At 45.0% G+C, this 16,311-nt stretch overlaps 1 protein-coding gene across 4 annotated transcripts in view; it reads left to right on the top strand.

Moving 5' to 3' along the window:
• The window catches only part of GPRIN3 (GPRIN family member 3), a 60,266-nt gene extending 47,050 nt beyond the window's left edge, over nucleotides 1-13,216 (top strand). For all 4 annotated transcript variants that reach the window (XM_068137359.1, XM_068137358.1, XM_068137356.1 and 1 more), the window contains one exon: nucleotides 7,197-13,216. In XM_068137359.1, the coding sequence (XP_067993460.1) occupies nucleotides 7,302-9,671 (2,370 nt within the window). In that variant the 5' untranslated portion in view covers nucleotides 7,197-7,301 and the 3' untranslated portion in view covers nucleotides 9,672-13,216. The remainder of the gene's footprint in view (nucleotides 1-7,196) is intronic.
• The last annotated feature ends 3,095 nt before the right edge of the window (nucleotides 13,217-16,311 follow it).

Here is a 16,311-nt window from a genome sequence, read left to right as displayed (position 1 = left end):
TTTTCATGTGACAGTCCCACTGAAATAATTTCGTAAGCTTGCGTGACTGAGGTGAGCAGGTTAGAGTCTTTAGCTGGATGTACAGGTTTGAGTCATTGCCCTCAAAAGAGCATTTGCCAGCATTGTAAAGATACCACTGAAATTGCTCTGATTTTATCTCTGAACACCGAAGGCTTCCAGCCTGCAACCATTTGGTTTCCTGCAGAGCCTCAATACATCAGATAAAAAGTGGCCCAGCACATGGTGCTTCCTCTCACATTTTATTGAGAGGGTTTTTAGCAGGAGGCAGTTGACTAAGGAGATTATTTTGTTCTTTTTACTGCTCTTCTTGTCAATGACAGACAACAGCAGAGTGGAGCAAGAATGTGAAGAAACAGGAAGCAACTGCTGAGATGGTGGCAGGAAGAAGGCTTAGATATTTTTGACTTGTTGTTTGGGTTTCAGGGTTTTTTAAACCCAAAAAGCTGTGGTGAAAGCTGTTTCAGCTGCCAGCTTCTTTGTTCACATTAGTTGTATTTCTGATAGCCAGGAGGCAAGAGCAGACATGGTGAGATCATCATCGTGCCTTTCTTAGGTTAATCACATGCTATGGCAGATTTCTGTAACAGTAATGACTGGCTGGGCTTTGCATCCTTCTTCTCTAATTACACATCATTTGGGGCAGTCCTCTTCTGCTAGGAAAATGACAGTGGATATGTACTTTGCCAGGTGCCTTTTAACTATAGATCTATTGCCTCTTCTAATACTGAGATTATATCTATTATATCAGAAAAATATCATATAGGAGAACTTGATTTTTCACATGGTGTGTGAGAGTTAAACATTATAGTTGGGTTTTACCTTGTGCAGAAGGCTTTTCCTCTCCTATCAACTCTTCCAAGATAAAAGTTCCTTACTTGCAAGGTTGGTTATAAAAAAAGTGGTGCTGCAAGACACTTCTCTGGGCACTGATGATATGGTTACCAGCAGCAAATCAGGCCTAATTATCTAGGGTGCCACCACCACTACTACTACTACTGATGAGCATTTATATTCAGTGCACTGAGGAAATCTTAAAGGGAAGGTCATCAGGAAATTCAGGAAATTTGCTTTTGAGGATCTGAAAGGATGTTAGTAGATAACATCCTTTGGCTCATAGGGCCAAAGGCTCATAAAGCCTTTACAAGACACACCTACTCAGCAGTAGTTACACTTTTCTTACCACACAAAATGTGATTTTTGGCCTTTGTCCAGCTCCTAACAGGTGGATGTCCACCTAAACCTCACCATCCTAATTGCTGCTGGTTGACTGGGAGTCTTAGAGAAAGACAGACTTGCATGGGCACTTCTCAGAGTTAAAGCCTGAAGCTGGCAGAGAGATGCAAGATGGGAGGAATCAACAACCAGAAAAGTACACATTTTTTTGAGCTTGTACAAAATACTGCTAGCTACATCTTCAGTAGCTGTCAGACTTTTTGGTAAAAATGGTTGTGCATCTTGCCCTTGTGCTTTTTTTTTTCTCTCCACCCAGTTTTCCTTGGGAGAAAGCAAATTTTTCACAAACAAACAGACTGGCAAAAACCCTTTGACACTATCAAGAGGAAGTCATAGATTTTGCAGAGGAGAGCAACTTTGTGAGCTAGAAAAAATTCCCACTGGGTGCAGAATGGGAGGCATGTATGTTTGAAATTGAGAGAAATGTCCATCATGTTCTCTCTCTATATATACAGTGTTCTGATACAAGGTAGAGGTTGCTGTTGTCTTTTCCTCAGATCAAGAAACAAGAAGGGAGGCTGAATTCCCAATTCAGCAGATGTTTGTCTGTGTCCTTAACCCACGCAGCTGAATGATTTTTGTGATGATCTGAGAGATGAAATGATGAGATTAGACCTGTTAAGAGCAAGTGTTCAGTTCTTCCATTTGTAGGGAAAAGGGTGAAGAGGAGGCTTAAGGAATGGAAAGCTGACGAGAATCCAGGATTGGGGAAGGTGTGCTTGTTTGATTGGGGAGCTGCTTTTTGGTTTCCTTTATTTGTTTTTAAGTGGAGGGTAGATGGAGATGCTGGCAGTCTTATTTGTGCTTTTACATATTTTCATTTTCTGAATAGAATAGAATAAACCAGGTTGGAAGAGACCTTCAAGATCATCGCATCCAACCTATCATCCAACACCACCTAATCAACTAACCTATGCAACCAAGCACCCTGTCAAGTCTCCTCCTGAACACCTCCAATGATGGCGATTCCACCACCTCCCCGGGCAGCCCATTCCAATGGGCAATCACTCTCTCTGTGTAAAACTTCCTCCTGACCTCCAGCCTGAACTTCCCCTGGCGCAGCCTGAGACTGTGTCCTCTTGTTCTGGTGCTGGCTGCCTGGGAGAAGAGACCAACCTCTGCCTGTCTACAACCCCCCTTCAGGTAGTTGTAGAGAGCAGTAAGGTCACCCCTGAGTCTCCTCTTCTCCAGGCTAAGCAGCCCCAGCTCCCTCAGCCTCTCCTCACAGGGCTGTGTTCCAAACCCCTCACCAACTTTGTTGCCCTTCTCTGGACTCGTTCCAGCAAGTCAACCTCCTTCCTAAACTGAGGGGCCCAGAACTGGACACAGTACTCGAGGTGTGGCCTAACCAGTGCAGTGTACAGGGGCAGAATGACCTCCCTGCTCCTGCTGGCCACACTGTTCTTAATGCAGGCCAGGATGCCATTGGCCCTCCTGGCCACCTGGGCACACTGCAGGCTCATGTTCAGCCTGCCATCGACCAGCACCCCCAGGTCCCTCTCTGCCTGGCTGCTCTCCAGCCACTCTGACCCCAGCCTGTAGCTCTGCATGGGGTTGTTGTGGCCGATGTGCAGAACCCGGCATGGGAGGCACAAGCTAGTGCTGGAATTGCCTGGAAATTTCTTGGTTTATTAAACATGCAGCCTTTCTGGTTTTGTTGACATTCTCATAAGCAGCAAGATGAGAATCTGTAGTGTTGTTTTATTGGGGGATGGGTATTACTGAAATAAACAGGAGTTTCTTGACATGGTCAGCATTGAATTGCCTGGAAACCTTTAGAGATTTTGAGGTTTATTTTTGTTTTGCTTTTAAAGCACATCAAGAACTACTCCGTGACAAGGTCCATGAAGGTCTGTTGGCCATGCGAGGACGCTTTCAGACCGCGTAATCCAAGCATAGATTTTGTCAAAGTTGGAAACTTTGTTGGAAAGGTCCAGAAAAAAAAAAATCTGTGTTGAGATGGGATTGACAGAGTCAGGCAGACTGATTTGATCTGAAAGAACAGATGGTCATATATGACATGACAGAATATATGGTGGGGTCAGTGTCCCTGGAGGCGTTTAAGAAAAGACTGATTAGTCTAGTTGATTAATTAGGGTTGGGTGATTGGTTGGACTTGATGATCTTGGAAGTCTCTTCCAACCTGGTTGATTCTGTGATTCTGTAATAAAGAGGAGAAGAACTATGTTGATGTAGAAAATCTGTTCTTATTACTAAGAGTTGGTTTTGACCTTGGTGAAGATACTTATCATTTCGTAACAAAAGAAAAAGAAATGGATGGTTGCTCCAGGTTAGGCATAGAACACTTCAAAAATTAATTTGCAATCTTGATGTGTTTTGACATGTTTTTTTGCCTACTTCTGAGTTACATATTTCTGTTTCTTATAGGCATTTCCCTATAGTCAGTGTTGTTTCTTGATTGAAACCTCACAGTTGACTAGCGTTGCCCATGGGTCCTAGTGTTGTTCTTCACTCCTGTATAACAGCTCTCCAATAACAAAAATGAGACAGTCTTACATAAGACTCTGATAATAAAAATGCTTTTCCAATTCTGTAATTAGTTGGGCTTGCTTGCTTTTCTCTTGTGGAATACTTACATTTCATTCTGATCTTTATTAATTCTTAATCCAGCAACTCAACATCCTTCCTAAACTGAGCAGCCCAGAACTGGACACAGTACTCAAGGTGTGCCCTAACCAGTGCTGAGTACAGGGGCAGAATGACCTCCCTGCTCCTGCTGGCCACACAATTTCTGATACAGGCCAGGATGCCATTGGCCTTCTTGGCCACCTGGGCACACTGCTGGCTCATGTTCCACCTACTATCAACCAGTACCCCCAGGTCCCTCTCTGCCTGGCTGCTCTCCAGCCACTCTGACCCCAGCCTGTAGCACTGCATGGGGTTGCTGTGGCCAATGTGTAGAACCCGTCACTTAGATGTGTTAAATCTCATGCCACTGGACTCTGCTCATCTGTCCAGAGAAGGGCAACAAAGCTGGTGAGGGGTTTGGAGCACAAGCCCTATGAGGAAAGGCTGAGGGAGCTGGGGTTGCTTAGCCTGGAGAAGAGGAGGCTCAGGGGAGACCTTGTTGCTGTCTACAACTACCTGAAGGGAGGTTGTAGCCAGGTGGGGGCTGGTCTGTTCTCCCAGGCAACCAGCACCAGAACAAGAGGACACAGTCTCAAGCTGCACCAGGGCAGGTTTAGGCTGGATGTTAGGAAGAAGTTCTTCACAGAAGGAGTGATTTGCCATTGGAATGGGCTGCTCAGGGAGGTGGTGGAGTCACCATCAAGGGAAGTGTTTAAAAAGAGACTGAATGAGGCACTTAGTGCCATGGTTTAGTTGATTAGATGGTGTTGGGTGATGGGTTGTATTTGATGATCTCAAAGGTCTTTTCCAACCTGGTTAATTCTGTACTTTCAGAGTCATCACAGGCAGTAGAATGACCCAGCCCCCCAGCCTGTATTCAAAGTAAAATGGCTGGGTTATTGTCTGTTGTCTCACACCAAAGAATAGGTGCACATAGGTTTGGGGAACTCCATTTCCTCTGTCAGTATTATATGAGAAGGGTGCAGTAGCAGAATCACTTTTAATTAGCACATGTGGCAGTCATTTAAAATGTATGTTTCTAGTAATCTGGTGAAGAGCCACAAAACAGATGGGGAGAATTCATGTGGGTGTTTAGATCAGAGCTAATTCACTTAACTGCAAAATTAGGAATTGTTCCCCCGTGGGTGGGTATGAGTTAAAGGCAGTGCAGGTTGCCCTTCCCATCCTGAAGAGAAACAGATTTGCTCTGCTGTTGTTACTTCTGAAACTGTTTACTGGGGAGTACTTCTCTTCCTAAAACCAGGGATTAGGTTTGTTCCATTATGTTTTAGTTGTTCTTAGATAAACTCTGGATTAAAAAAGAAAAAGAACCAAAAGTGCCCTGCCCAGTTGTATGTACTGGTGTGGATCAATATTTGGAAAAGGAAAGAGGTGAGTAGCACAGTTTAGCCAAACAGATGTCCAAAGCCATCTGCTCCTCTCCTCATGGTCATTAAGCCTTTATACTACAACAGCGTGAGTTTGTTACAGCTCTCCTTTCCTTCAGGACCATGTTGGCTGGCTTTAAAGTGAGCACAGAACAAAGTGAAGACATCTTGTAGGTGGACACTAACTTCCACCTATTTTTAGCCTGGTTTGTATAAGCTCAGTGCTCAAATCTTAGCCATCTTTAGCCTTGCTGGAAAGCCATTTTGGAGTGATGCAGAGCTGCTGTCACAGATTGCAGATGAGAAACTAGGGATCTTTGAAGGGGCAGGATCACAGGTTTCCAGGGCTTACTTCACCCAGCAGACTGTGTATATCTGTGGTTTGGACAGAGCCCCAAGAGACAGTATAAAAATTATTAATGTTTAAAAGACATATACCTTAATTAATAAGTAATAAGACAACATTTTCCTTTTCTTAGAAAAACAGACTTACTGTATTTGTTCTAATTTTCCTTTCACTGAGCATTCTTCTCCTGATGCTCTTTCAAGGTACACTGAGGTGCTGAAATTTAAAATTAAGTTAACAGAAACTAGGGAAGCTATACTGCTGCCATTCAGACAGAGAGAGGAGCATAGGGATGTTTTCTGGAAAGGACTTCTGCTGATTTTGTTGATGGGAAGGAAGGGTCTGGAACAGCTAACCGATCGCACAGCTCTTTCCAGCAGCATCTCCCAAGTAACATAGCAAAGAAAACCCCTCTGTGTGCCTGCAGAGACATGGGCACTCGGAGGTACAGTAATTTTCCCCAAGTCTTGCACCTGTGTGTTGCTGCCAGCATTAAGCTGGGAAAAACCTTTTAAACCAGCATAGGCTGAGGTGGGATTTTATCACTGGCCATCACCACAGTGCTGACACTGACAGGGATCTAGCCCTTGACTTATAGCAGGGTCCAAGTTGGACAGTGATAAGTCCTTTTGAAAACTCAGCCAACAAGCATATTTGAAGATCATCTCCTGTTTGAAGTGATGCTTTCTCTGCAGTTCTGGCTGGATTTCAACCTGAATAACTCTGCTCTGGCTGCTTAAAATCCCTTCTCGGTGTCTTGCTGGGTATGGCATGGGCCCCTCCTGTTCTGCAGTGCCGCGGCATTCCTCTTCTAGTTTCATACCACCTGTGTGTAAATGGATTTCTAGATCATTTGTGCCCCTCTTTATTCATTGAGCTGGCTTTCTTGTAGTTATTTCAAAGGATCTGCATGTGAAAGCAGCATGTACACAGCCCCAGTGCTGAATGGTGCAGTAGCTTCTTCTGGTGATTATTTGTATCACCCAGCAAGTTGTCTTCTCTCCATATTACTTCTACGAGTGAGGTTTGGGTTCGTCCACATTAGTCTGAATTGATCTGTTGTCCCTGTGAGCACATCTTTGTTGGTAGTGGAGTTAGAGAAGGGCTTTCTGTGAGAAGGGGAAACTGGTGCTCAGTAAAGGTGTGAGATCTTCTCAAGTCACGCTGCGCACATCAGGTCTGTTCTTCATGTAGGCGCAAGAGGCAGGACAGCACCTGTGCTTCCATGGGTGTCTTGCTGGAGGATTCTATCACAGTGAGTTTATTTTGTGACCTCAAACTTCCACACGGAGTCTGCTCCCCTTCCATTTACCCCTGCTTTCACTTCATAATTCTCAGGGTTTAGACTGCCTCTTGGCATGTCATTACATTGTCATTAATGTACCAACAACAGGGCAGCTGTTGTCGCTTTGTCTCTAGTATTGCCTTTTCTGTCTGGACCTTGGAATTGGGAGATGCTTGAAATCTCTGTCTTTTACGTGACTTCTGGGCTAAATTAGGTGCTTCACTTTCCCTTTTGCCTGCAAGTACTTATATCCCAGCTGTAAAGTCAATCTGTTCTGGGAACTTTTTCCTCTTAAATCTGTCTGCTGCTAACACTGTGTTTCTTTCATTAACAGATTAGCTTTGCAGGAAACCTGTCACCAGCAGCTTGTCACATCGTACCTACCACCGAGAAAGCTCCAAGGAGAAGCTGAGGGCAAACAACGTCTTGAAGAAAGTCCATGGGGACTGTACCTGATCCTCTGAGATCTGCCAAGCTTTCCCTGGTCACAGCTTCTGAGAAGGAGGACTGCCTGGGAGACTTGCAGTCTGCTAAGCACCAGCCCCAACTACCCAGTGAAGAGAGGGCCAGCAATGGCTTCCCATTTATCCCATCTGACTCTGCTGGAGTTTGCTTGTTTGACCTGAAACACACAGCGGCTGCCAGTGTGCAGAGGTGTGTCCACAAGGACAATGCTAGCCACCAGGAAGCCTTTCCTCCTGGGCTCACCAGCAAAGCTTCTGAGGAGTGTTCTGCAGCTGTAGATTCTGCTGATTCCTCCTGCCCAGCAGGCAGCCAAGGACTAGTAGCACCAGCCCTAACCACAGCAGGAGCTCCCTTGGTGGGGCAGGGGCCAGAGATGATGCCAGCCCCCCAGAGCTCCCAGCAGTTTGTGCAAGGCAGCCAGGCAAAAACAGGCTCCCTGACACAAATGGATGACTCTGCCTTGAAACCTCAGGGGACTGATGATCAGCCGGCACTTGAGGTGTTAAATTATTCTTCCCTGGGCCACCCTATCAGGGGTAATGAGTCCTGTTGTACTACTCAGGCAAACCTTCTGCAAAGAGGGGAAAAAGACAGGGGAACAGCAACTGGTTCTGCTGTGTGTCAGTCTGCCTCGCCAGCAAGGCACACCAAAGCTGACCTGGGAAGAGACCCACAAACCACTCTGGAGGCAAAAAGTGGGGCTGCAGACACTGCACAGATGCATCTCACAGATAAAACTGAAGTGGTGCAGGGCAGCAAGGCACCAGTCCAATCTAGCCATGGGAGTCCACATCCCATATATGACACAGTCACTAAGCCAGGAAGTCCAGGCCCCACTCAGCTCTCCAAATACAGAGAAATGGGTACAATGACAGTTCAGCCAGAGAGCAACTTTTTAACTGAGGAAGCAGTAAGCAGGACTTGGCGAGATGCTGAGGTTCAGGCTGTGGCTACTGTGGAGAGCAAATCGGCCTCCACCAGTCCCAGCATCCTTGCAGCCTTCTTAAAAGGGAATCCACCTCCAGAAGAGAAGGAAGAACTGCACATAATTTACCAAGGAGGAACAGGGTTGAGCCAGTCTGCAATTACTGACAGTTTATCCTCAAAACAAAAGTCCCCATGTTCTCCTGGTATCGTCTCAGAATCAACTGTTGCTATGGCTGTGACTTCTCCAGCCCAAACTCAGCCTGTGCAACTGCCTGGTTTCCTATCTGATGTGGTACCTCCAGCATCAGCAGTTAATGCAAAACTTGTTCCCTCCTCCTCCCCTGCAGCCCTTATCTCCCAAGGGACATCAGTGCGTGATGCTGAAACAGTTGGTACAGCCTGTGGTGGCAAGGATGCTGCTCAGCTGCCAATGGATGCTCAAGTCCCACCAAAGCCCATCCCTGAGAAGCTTGCAGTTGGCTCCAATAATCAAACTCCAGCACAAACTGAGTCTGGCACTGGTGAACCAAGCACCACTTCTGCTGCCACTGTCCCAGGAACCAAGAACAACATGCGAGATCTTGTCCATGACACGGGAAGCAGCTGCTTACCTTTACTCAATAGCACAGACAGTGAGGTCAAGCAGAAGGAGGTCCTGGGCAGTTCTGATCAAAAGCCTGTGCAAAGTAAGGGTACAAGTCAAGGGGAGACCATTCCTAACACATCAATGGTGAAACCAAAGGAAGAAAACTCTGTGGTGCTTGATCCTAAAGGAGGGATGAGTGCTAGCTACCCTGTCACTGTCTGCATAGAGGCATGCTCAGAGGATGCAGGTGAAAAGGAGAGCAGAGGCCAGGGAGACACTGGCCAAGCTCAGATGGCCAGAGGCCAGAGCCTGCAGGCAGGACTAATGCCTGAGTTGAGGTCGAGTTCTGCACGTCTCACCCCTCCCTTGGAGGCATCAGCAGCTCCCCAGCAGCAAGGCCTCCAGGCCAAGGAGTCCAGACGTGAGCTCCAGACGGCAGTTCTTCCTACTTCAGCTCAGGTTTTGCCAAACGTGGGGGAAAACAAAAAGGTCCCCACCCCAGCCATGGAGGCAAAAGTGCAGGTGAAGCAGTCCAAACACGTCAGGGATGTTATTTGGGACGAGCAGGGCATGACATGGGAGGTTTATGGTGCTTCCCTTGATCCAGAATCCCTGGGAATTGCCATCCAGAACCACTTACAGAGACAAATACGGGAACATGAGAAACTGATTCGGGCCCAGAACAGTCAGTCCCGGAAATCCATTTCCTCGGACACATCCTCAAACAAAAAGCTGAAAGGCAGGCAGCACAACATGTTCCAGTCCATGCTGCAGAACCTCAGGCGGCCAAATTGCTGCGTCCGACCCGCTCCCTCTTCTGTGTTAGACTGACATGGTTTGCAGGGATGTGTAGATGTCTGTGCTGGTAGAAAGAATCCCTCCCCTCAAGTCTTGAGTCCTGCTGTTCAGTTGTGTTATTGGGGTTGTGATGCAGCAACAGTGGAAAATTATTCCCCTTTGTTTTCCGAGTAGCCACACGCTCCATTACGCAGTTATTATTGCCACAGCTGGTGTATTTCCACGTGATGACCCCGTCCCCACCACTGTCCAGATGAAAAGCTAGGTACTTAGCAAAAGCACAAATTGAAATTACCACCTTGCTGCAAGGGAGAGCAGCACCTTCTGACAAATCAAGAAGCAGAGAAATTGTCAGAATTAGTATGGGAAATTATTTGTGTGCATCACAAGGTCTTGCACAAAGGGGCAGGCTAGAGGAAGAGGGGTGAGGTGAAACTAAGATTCTACAGCTATAAAGACCTAACACAAGACAAGTGACCTAGTGTGTAAATTACCCAACAGAGAGACAAGTCTATGTGAAGAATACAGGCAGTGATAACTGAGCAGTCCAACTTCTGCTGATCCTTTGGGGGACTGTTGTCACGCAAGCCCCAGAGAGCCAGGTCTGCTCCCACTGAAATGGAGAATCAGAGAAAGAGTGAGGATGACGGCTGAAGGATGCTCTCTCTGGGAGAAGTTAAGTCATTGGCTAGAAGGGAGGGTGAGAAAGGCATGCATTCTGCAGGCTTTTTCTCCCCTGCATCAGCCACACGTAAGATATGAGCAGGCAATGACCGAAGGGCAGGTGAGGCACATGAGAGCACATTGGTAGATGTAACTGCAGCCAGCAGGATGGTGCCCTCACTCATGGTGTGGCGTTCCAGCCAAGTCTTTCAAAAGCAGCGAGCTGTCTGGCTCCTCCTCAGCCAGGGTGGGCAGCCCATGCTCCCAGCCTCCCACAGCACTGAGCACCTCTCCTCTAAATCACTCTTTAAAGTGATGTGAATCATTTTTCTCTCTCCAGAGATGCACAGTAACGTGTTCCCGTAGGAGCAGACTATCCTGTGCACCTGGGTCCATGAGCCCAGATGTCTGCTGTCTTACACTGTTTCCCTTTGAAGTCCTTAGCCAGCTCTACTTTTTTGCAGTATTTTGGTGCTTTTCCTGCTGCCTTTCAGAAACGACTACCATTTATTTAGCCTGTGTGTATTTTGTTGCACTTGATGCTCTCTATATAACAAACCATTCAGTTGTTAACTTGAAACGTTTATTTTACCGAAGCACTGAAACCTTGAGACAATCTTTGCTGTATTTCTAATGTTAGAAAAGTTGTAGAAACTGCTAATAAAGGGTAGCTTAGTGACTGTTTCTCCAGAAGTGTGATATACAATAATGTCTTAAATGTATGTTGGTCACATTTCTCACCTTAATAACATTTTCCAACCTGGGAGATGTGTTTCCCACTCTCTGTTTACTAGAGCTCATGATGGGAGGCTGGAGAACTGCAGCTTGTAGGAAATTTAGTTTTCAATCCTGTGGAGCACTGAGGATTTGGGTGTTGTAATCCTGCAGAGTACTAGAGTTACATATGGGTTATTTTTATTCCATTAAAGATTTTTCATGAATCATGATAATAATTCAGTTCTGCCTCTAGTAGCACACCTGGCTTATTCTGTAGGTCTTGTTATTGCAAGTCAGTCTGTGAATCTTACAGGCTTACACAGTGTAAATGAGTTTGGTTTTTTCCTCTTTATTTTTTTTTCCTGTGAAGCAGACCAGAGGTGGTCCCCTTTTATTTAGGAGGCCAGGCTTTTTGACTACATCAGCTGTCAAGCCTTCAATGCAGGTCTTGAGGGGCATTTGTTCCCCAGCAGCGAGATAAAATGCTGTAAGATAAAATGTTTTAGCCCAGTTCAATGAAAGGTGTTGCCCCTAGGCGTAGTACTGAACTGACTCCTAGTTTTTCTCTGGTGTGTATTTGGGAGCTCTATGGCACATCCTTGTTCCATTTCTGTACGCTATTTCACATCCTCTCCTGCCTGATGCTGAATTGCTAATTCTGAAATACTACATGAGTGTCTTCCCACCTCTGCCTACCAGGAGAAAAGTCTCCTTCCTTTTCTCTCTTAGTACTGTTGTTTCCATCCCCCTTCTAGCAGTGTCTGAGATGTGAGTTTCATGTTAAATTTTGTGTGAGATTAATACTGGCAGTATCATTAGGTCAGGTTAGTTGACAAGTTTGTTGTTTCTTCCCATGTTGTATCCTTGTCAGCCCTGAAGGGATTTCTCAAGTTGTCCATGGTGTTTGCTATGTCCTGTCCAGGTCCAAGGCTTGTGATGCTCCTTTTGCCTCCCTTCTGCCTCCTCCCTCACTAGCTGCTGCCCAGCCTGTCTTGCTGTGAAATGGTGTCCCTTGGCTCAGCTCATGTCCTTCTCTCCACTGTCTCCCTTGCCAGCATTGTGTGTCCCCCTTGCTTGCATTGTGAGCCAGCATACTCTGAACTGTCCCTTTAGAAATAAGCTCAGTCTGAATATATAAATGGATTGGTTTGGGGTTTTTCTTTCAGAGGAGAATAAATGGCTATAGTGCATTCATTGATTTCCATGAACTTTATCCTTTAGCTTAAGCTCTCTAAAATATTCCTAGCATATGAGTTGCTTTTTTGAGACCAAACTGAGCTTGGCAATGAATGAGTAGTGTGCTAGGGCAGCACTCAAATTAAGTCTTTGTCATGAGGAATAGGGGGTCTCTCCGAGTTCCCTGCAGCACCTTCCGGCTATGAGTCTTCACCGGCTGGTGCATCCATACCTCCCTCCCCAAACAACCTTTCTTTCAGGAAAATTTCACCAATGCCTGTGCACCACAAAATGCCAACAGGCAGGTTACTAAGCAGATGCATCTGAACAACGGCACAGGCATAACTGGAACCACCATAGTGGTCAGCAGAGCACTGTGCTTTTGTGTTCTGGGAGAGCACAAGTGAAAGACAAAATGCAAAGTATCAGTGATGCTGCCTGATGGGCGCAGACATACTGCAGGTGTGTGTTTGAAGCCAAGCAATAATATGCCAAAAACCAACACACAAAAATGAATCAATAACCACCAGCACATCTCATGGAAAGTATTTTAGGTTTTTAGTTTGCCTTGCTGGGGCAGACTGTAGGCAACCTGCTGATTTAACACTGGTAATTTGTGCTTTCTTCTGTGTACAATGTTGAGGTAACAATGTGAATCCTTGTAGGGATGATGCATCTTTCACCAGCAGAAAACAAAACCAGTTAGCAACTATTATGCATGTGAGTGGTCTTGTAGCAGCCAAGAAAGACTGTTGGTGTCACATCAGCATTGAAAATCAAAGTGTGCTTGGAGTAGTAGTGTGGCAGAGGGGAGGAGGAGGTGATCTCTGTGCCACCAGCCTGCTCTTTTTCTCTGCCCAATGACTCAGAATCACATTGCATTGGTTGGATTGTTAACTCTGCCCAGTGACTCAGAATCTCATTGCATTGGTTGGATGGTTAGCCACCAAGGAAATCCATTTAAGCTAATAAAAAGAGGATTCAAACTAGAAAGTACTTTGTCATTCCAAGAGTAAATCTGTAGGGGGGGGGGGGGGGGGGGGGGGGGGAAGAAATAGAAGACCTGTATTGCAACCTAGCCAGTTGAAATGACTCTTAAATTCAGTTTGTTGCAAGATGAGAAAATTTTAGGAACAAGCTAATTGTAAGGAAGCTCTTCTCTGGAGGTTCTGTCTTCTGTGAAGGTTGACCTGGCCAGAAGTGAATGAGAATGGAAGATTTTGTATCAATTCAGGAGCTATGCACCAGGAAAGATGAGAACAAGCATGTCCTACAAAGCTTGAGTTGGATGAGAATCTCCTTGCAGGCAATTTGCAATATAGTACTGGATTTGGTGTGGGGCTGTGACAGCACCCACCACTGTCTGTGTGTACTTGGTTGGTGTCTACCAGCTTTGCATTGTCTTGTGCTTTTGGAAAAAAGAGTGCTTTTGGAAGTGCTTTTGGAAAAAGAATGGGGAAGGGGCTGAAGGGACAAAGAGGAATTGGAATGGAATGGAATGGAATTGGAATGGAATGGAATTGGAATGGAATGGACCGGACCGGACCAGGTTGGAGATAGATGTCTTCTCAATTTGAGAGGAAGAAAACCTTATTTTGAATATACAAGAAGGAATTCTTGATAAACATAGTAGGGAAGGGACAAAAAGAGAAGTAAAGCGAAGTTGATGTAGGTGCTTCACAAGGAATTCCCATTCCTATGTCTGTAAAGGCAATGGTTTGCTTAAGCTTTGCCTATTTGTTCATTCTGAGCTCACACTTCTTTTGTTTGTTGGTGTGCCATTGCTTTCAGGAAAATTAACATTTCTCAAGGCTGTATGTTTTGCTGCTGCATACAGATATATCCCAATCACAAACCACTAGGCAAGCAACGTGTTTATAACTGCTGCTGCCACCTCATGTCTTGTAGAATGCACCATTTGGAGAAGTACATTCAAGGGATTCAGAAAGGGTGAATATATGCTCTAAAGATGACACTAGCTTTTACCTTGAATTTCATTACTATATTGAAGTGTTAAAGTTAGAAGTGGAAATCCAAATTAAAATCAGTGTTGAAGCTCATGGAAAATTCAAGTTGGCTGCCACTCTGGAAACTTGATGGAATCTACCACAGCAGTGTTTCATTACTTAGTTCAGTATATGTAAGGTTTGCACAAAAGGCTCTGTGGTCTGAGGAAGTTAAGGGCTACAGTCTGAAGGATTCTCTCCCCTCTTGTTTTTTGTGTTGGTTGGTTGGTTTGGTTTGGTTTTTTTCTTCCCTGTGGAACATCTCAACTTCTGCTGATTTGTTTGTGGATGACTGTGATGTCTGTATGTTATCTGTTTTCAGTCATTGTGGAAGCACATGCATAGATCCCCACCCAAATGCTGCACACTACCAAGTATCTCTGGAGTCACAGGCTGCTGCAGTGGTCCATGGGCCTGAAGGCCAGGTCCTGTACATTGGAAAGGTTGCAGTGTTCTCTTAGGATCCTACATTATCCCATTTGAGTCAGTGTAGACATTTAATAGAAAGAATGAAGTATTACAACTGAATTGAGCCAAACTGAAATTAGTATAATCTTTTTTTCTTTTTTTTCCTTTTTTTTTCTTGTTGATCCTCTCAGATTTATGGATTTTGTGCTTTCCTTAGCAGCTCTTCTTCCCAGAGGTTATAATGTGGACTTTGCATCAAATCCTGGCAAGGAAGATTTTGTAACGTGAAACGATTCTTCCATTATTCAGGATCTTTAAAGAAAAAGATGATGTTATTACTGAGCCAGATCATAGAGACAGGAAATATTATTTCCTTTAGGAAATATTTGCTGTAGGTAAACGTGTGTGTGTGTGTGCAGGTCTCATGCATTACTCATACTCTAAGATGATCTTTGCCCTTGTGATCGAACGCTGGAGGCTTAGCATTTTCTGCAATTCTGAGGCAAGTCTAGATTACTCTGCAGTGCAGAAAGAAGGATTTTCTCATTGTCTAGTGTCCAAAACAATTTCCACAGATATCTCTGGCCAACCTGTTTCTAGACTGTCAAGAGAATTTGTGGTGGCTGAGGCATGCAGAAGTGCACACTGAGCTTTGTAGAAATCCACACTGGTGCGTACATTCTGTTGTCTACACAAAGGCTATGGGTGACAGCAAGCATCTGAGTTTAGCAAGCACAGAATCACATCAACCAAGTCCCATGTGAAATACTACTGCTCCTTAAGTTTTTGTTAGCTTGCTGTTTAGACTGACACTCTATGGAGTGGAAGTAAATGACACTCCTGCCAGCAAAGTCTCCAGCAGTTATCTTCTGCAGAATATGAGTCTCTTAAATGTTTCTCAGCAGCTGTACCACAACAGATGACCCTTCAGCTGGAGGGTTCGCTTGACAACACTTCCCTTAGTCCAGTTCATGATATTTTCAAGTATGTTAAATGCAAGTTTAGACAATGCCCTGAGGAACTTCAGTAAAATGGAAGAGAGAGAACCATGCCTTCATGGTACATGAAGTTATGTCTGAAGTAAGGTCTCAGTTGAATACTGAAAAGCACTCTAACCACAGTTAAAAGGAAAGAGAGTGAGGTGAACTTTCCATTCCTGGCTGTTGCAAGCACCACAAAATGATGGTCATCAGTCAGTCAGCAGCAGAAGAAAACCAACTTGGAGGCTTCTAATGACAACTAATGTTATTGTGGCTTTATTATTTTTTATAGCTACATGACTGAACATAATGTACTGTACAAAGTAAAGCTAGTATTAGGCTTCCAGGTGTACTGTGGCATTCGAGACATACCATCAGAAGTTTGCATGTGAAGAAGTCTTATAGTGATACTAAAGCAATGTTTCCCACTTGATTGAGTCCCTTAGGAATTTAATGTTTTGCTGTTTTACATCTCCTGGTTTTCATGCTGACTACAATAAAATGAACACTGTCTTAATTATTCTGGGTCTCTGTGTATAGGCTGACATGGGAAAAGAAAGAACTTTTCAGCATGGCTATTCTGGCTAAATCTGTGAATGTCTTTAAGACAGAGCAGCTACAAAGGGCTTCCTGAACTCAGCCCTGAGACCTGGCACCTTGCGAAGCTCCATGTGGTGGAAGCCACCATACAGTGTCCCTGCTGAAGAGGAGTCCTGTCTGCTT

This window comes from Melanerpes formicivorus, unplaced genomic scaffold (genome assembly GCF_026170545.1).
Source record: "Melanerpes formicivorus ecotype bairdi unplaced genomic scaffold, bMelFor1.0.p_v2 SCAF_4, whole genome shotgun sequence".
Lineage (NCBI taxonomy): Eukaryota > Metazoa > Chordata > Aves > Piciformes > Picidae > Melanerpes > Melanerpes formicivorus.
This window is presented reverse-complemented; position numbering and strand designations above follow the sequence as displayed.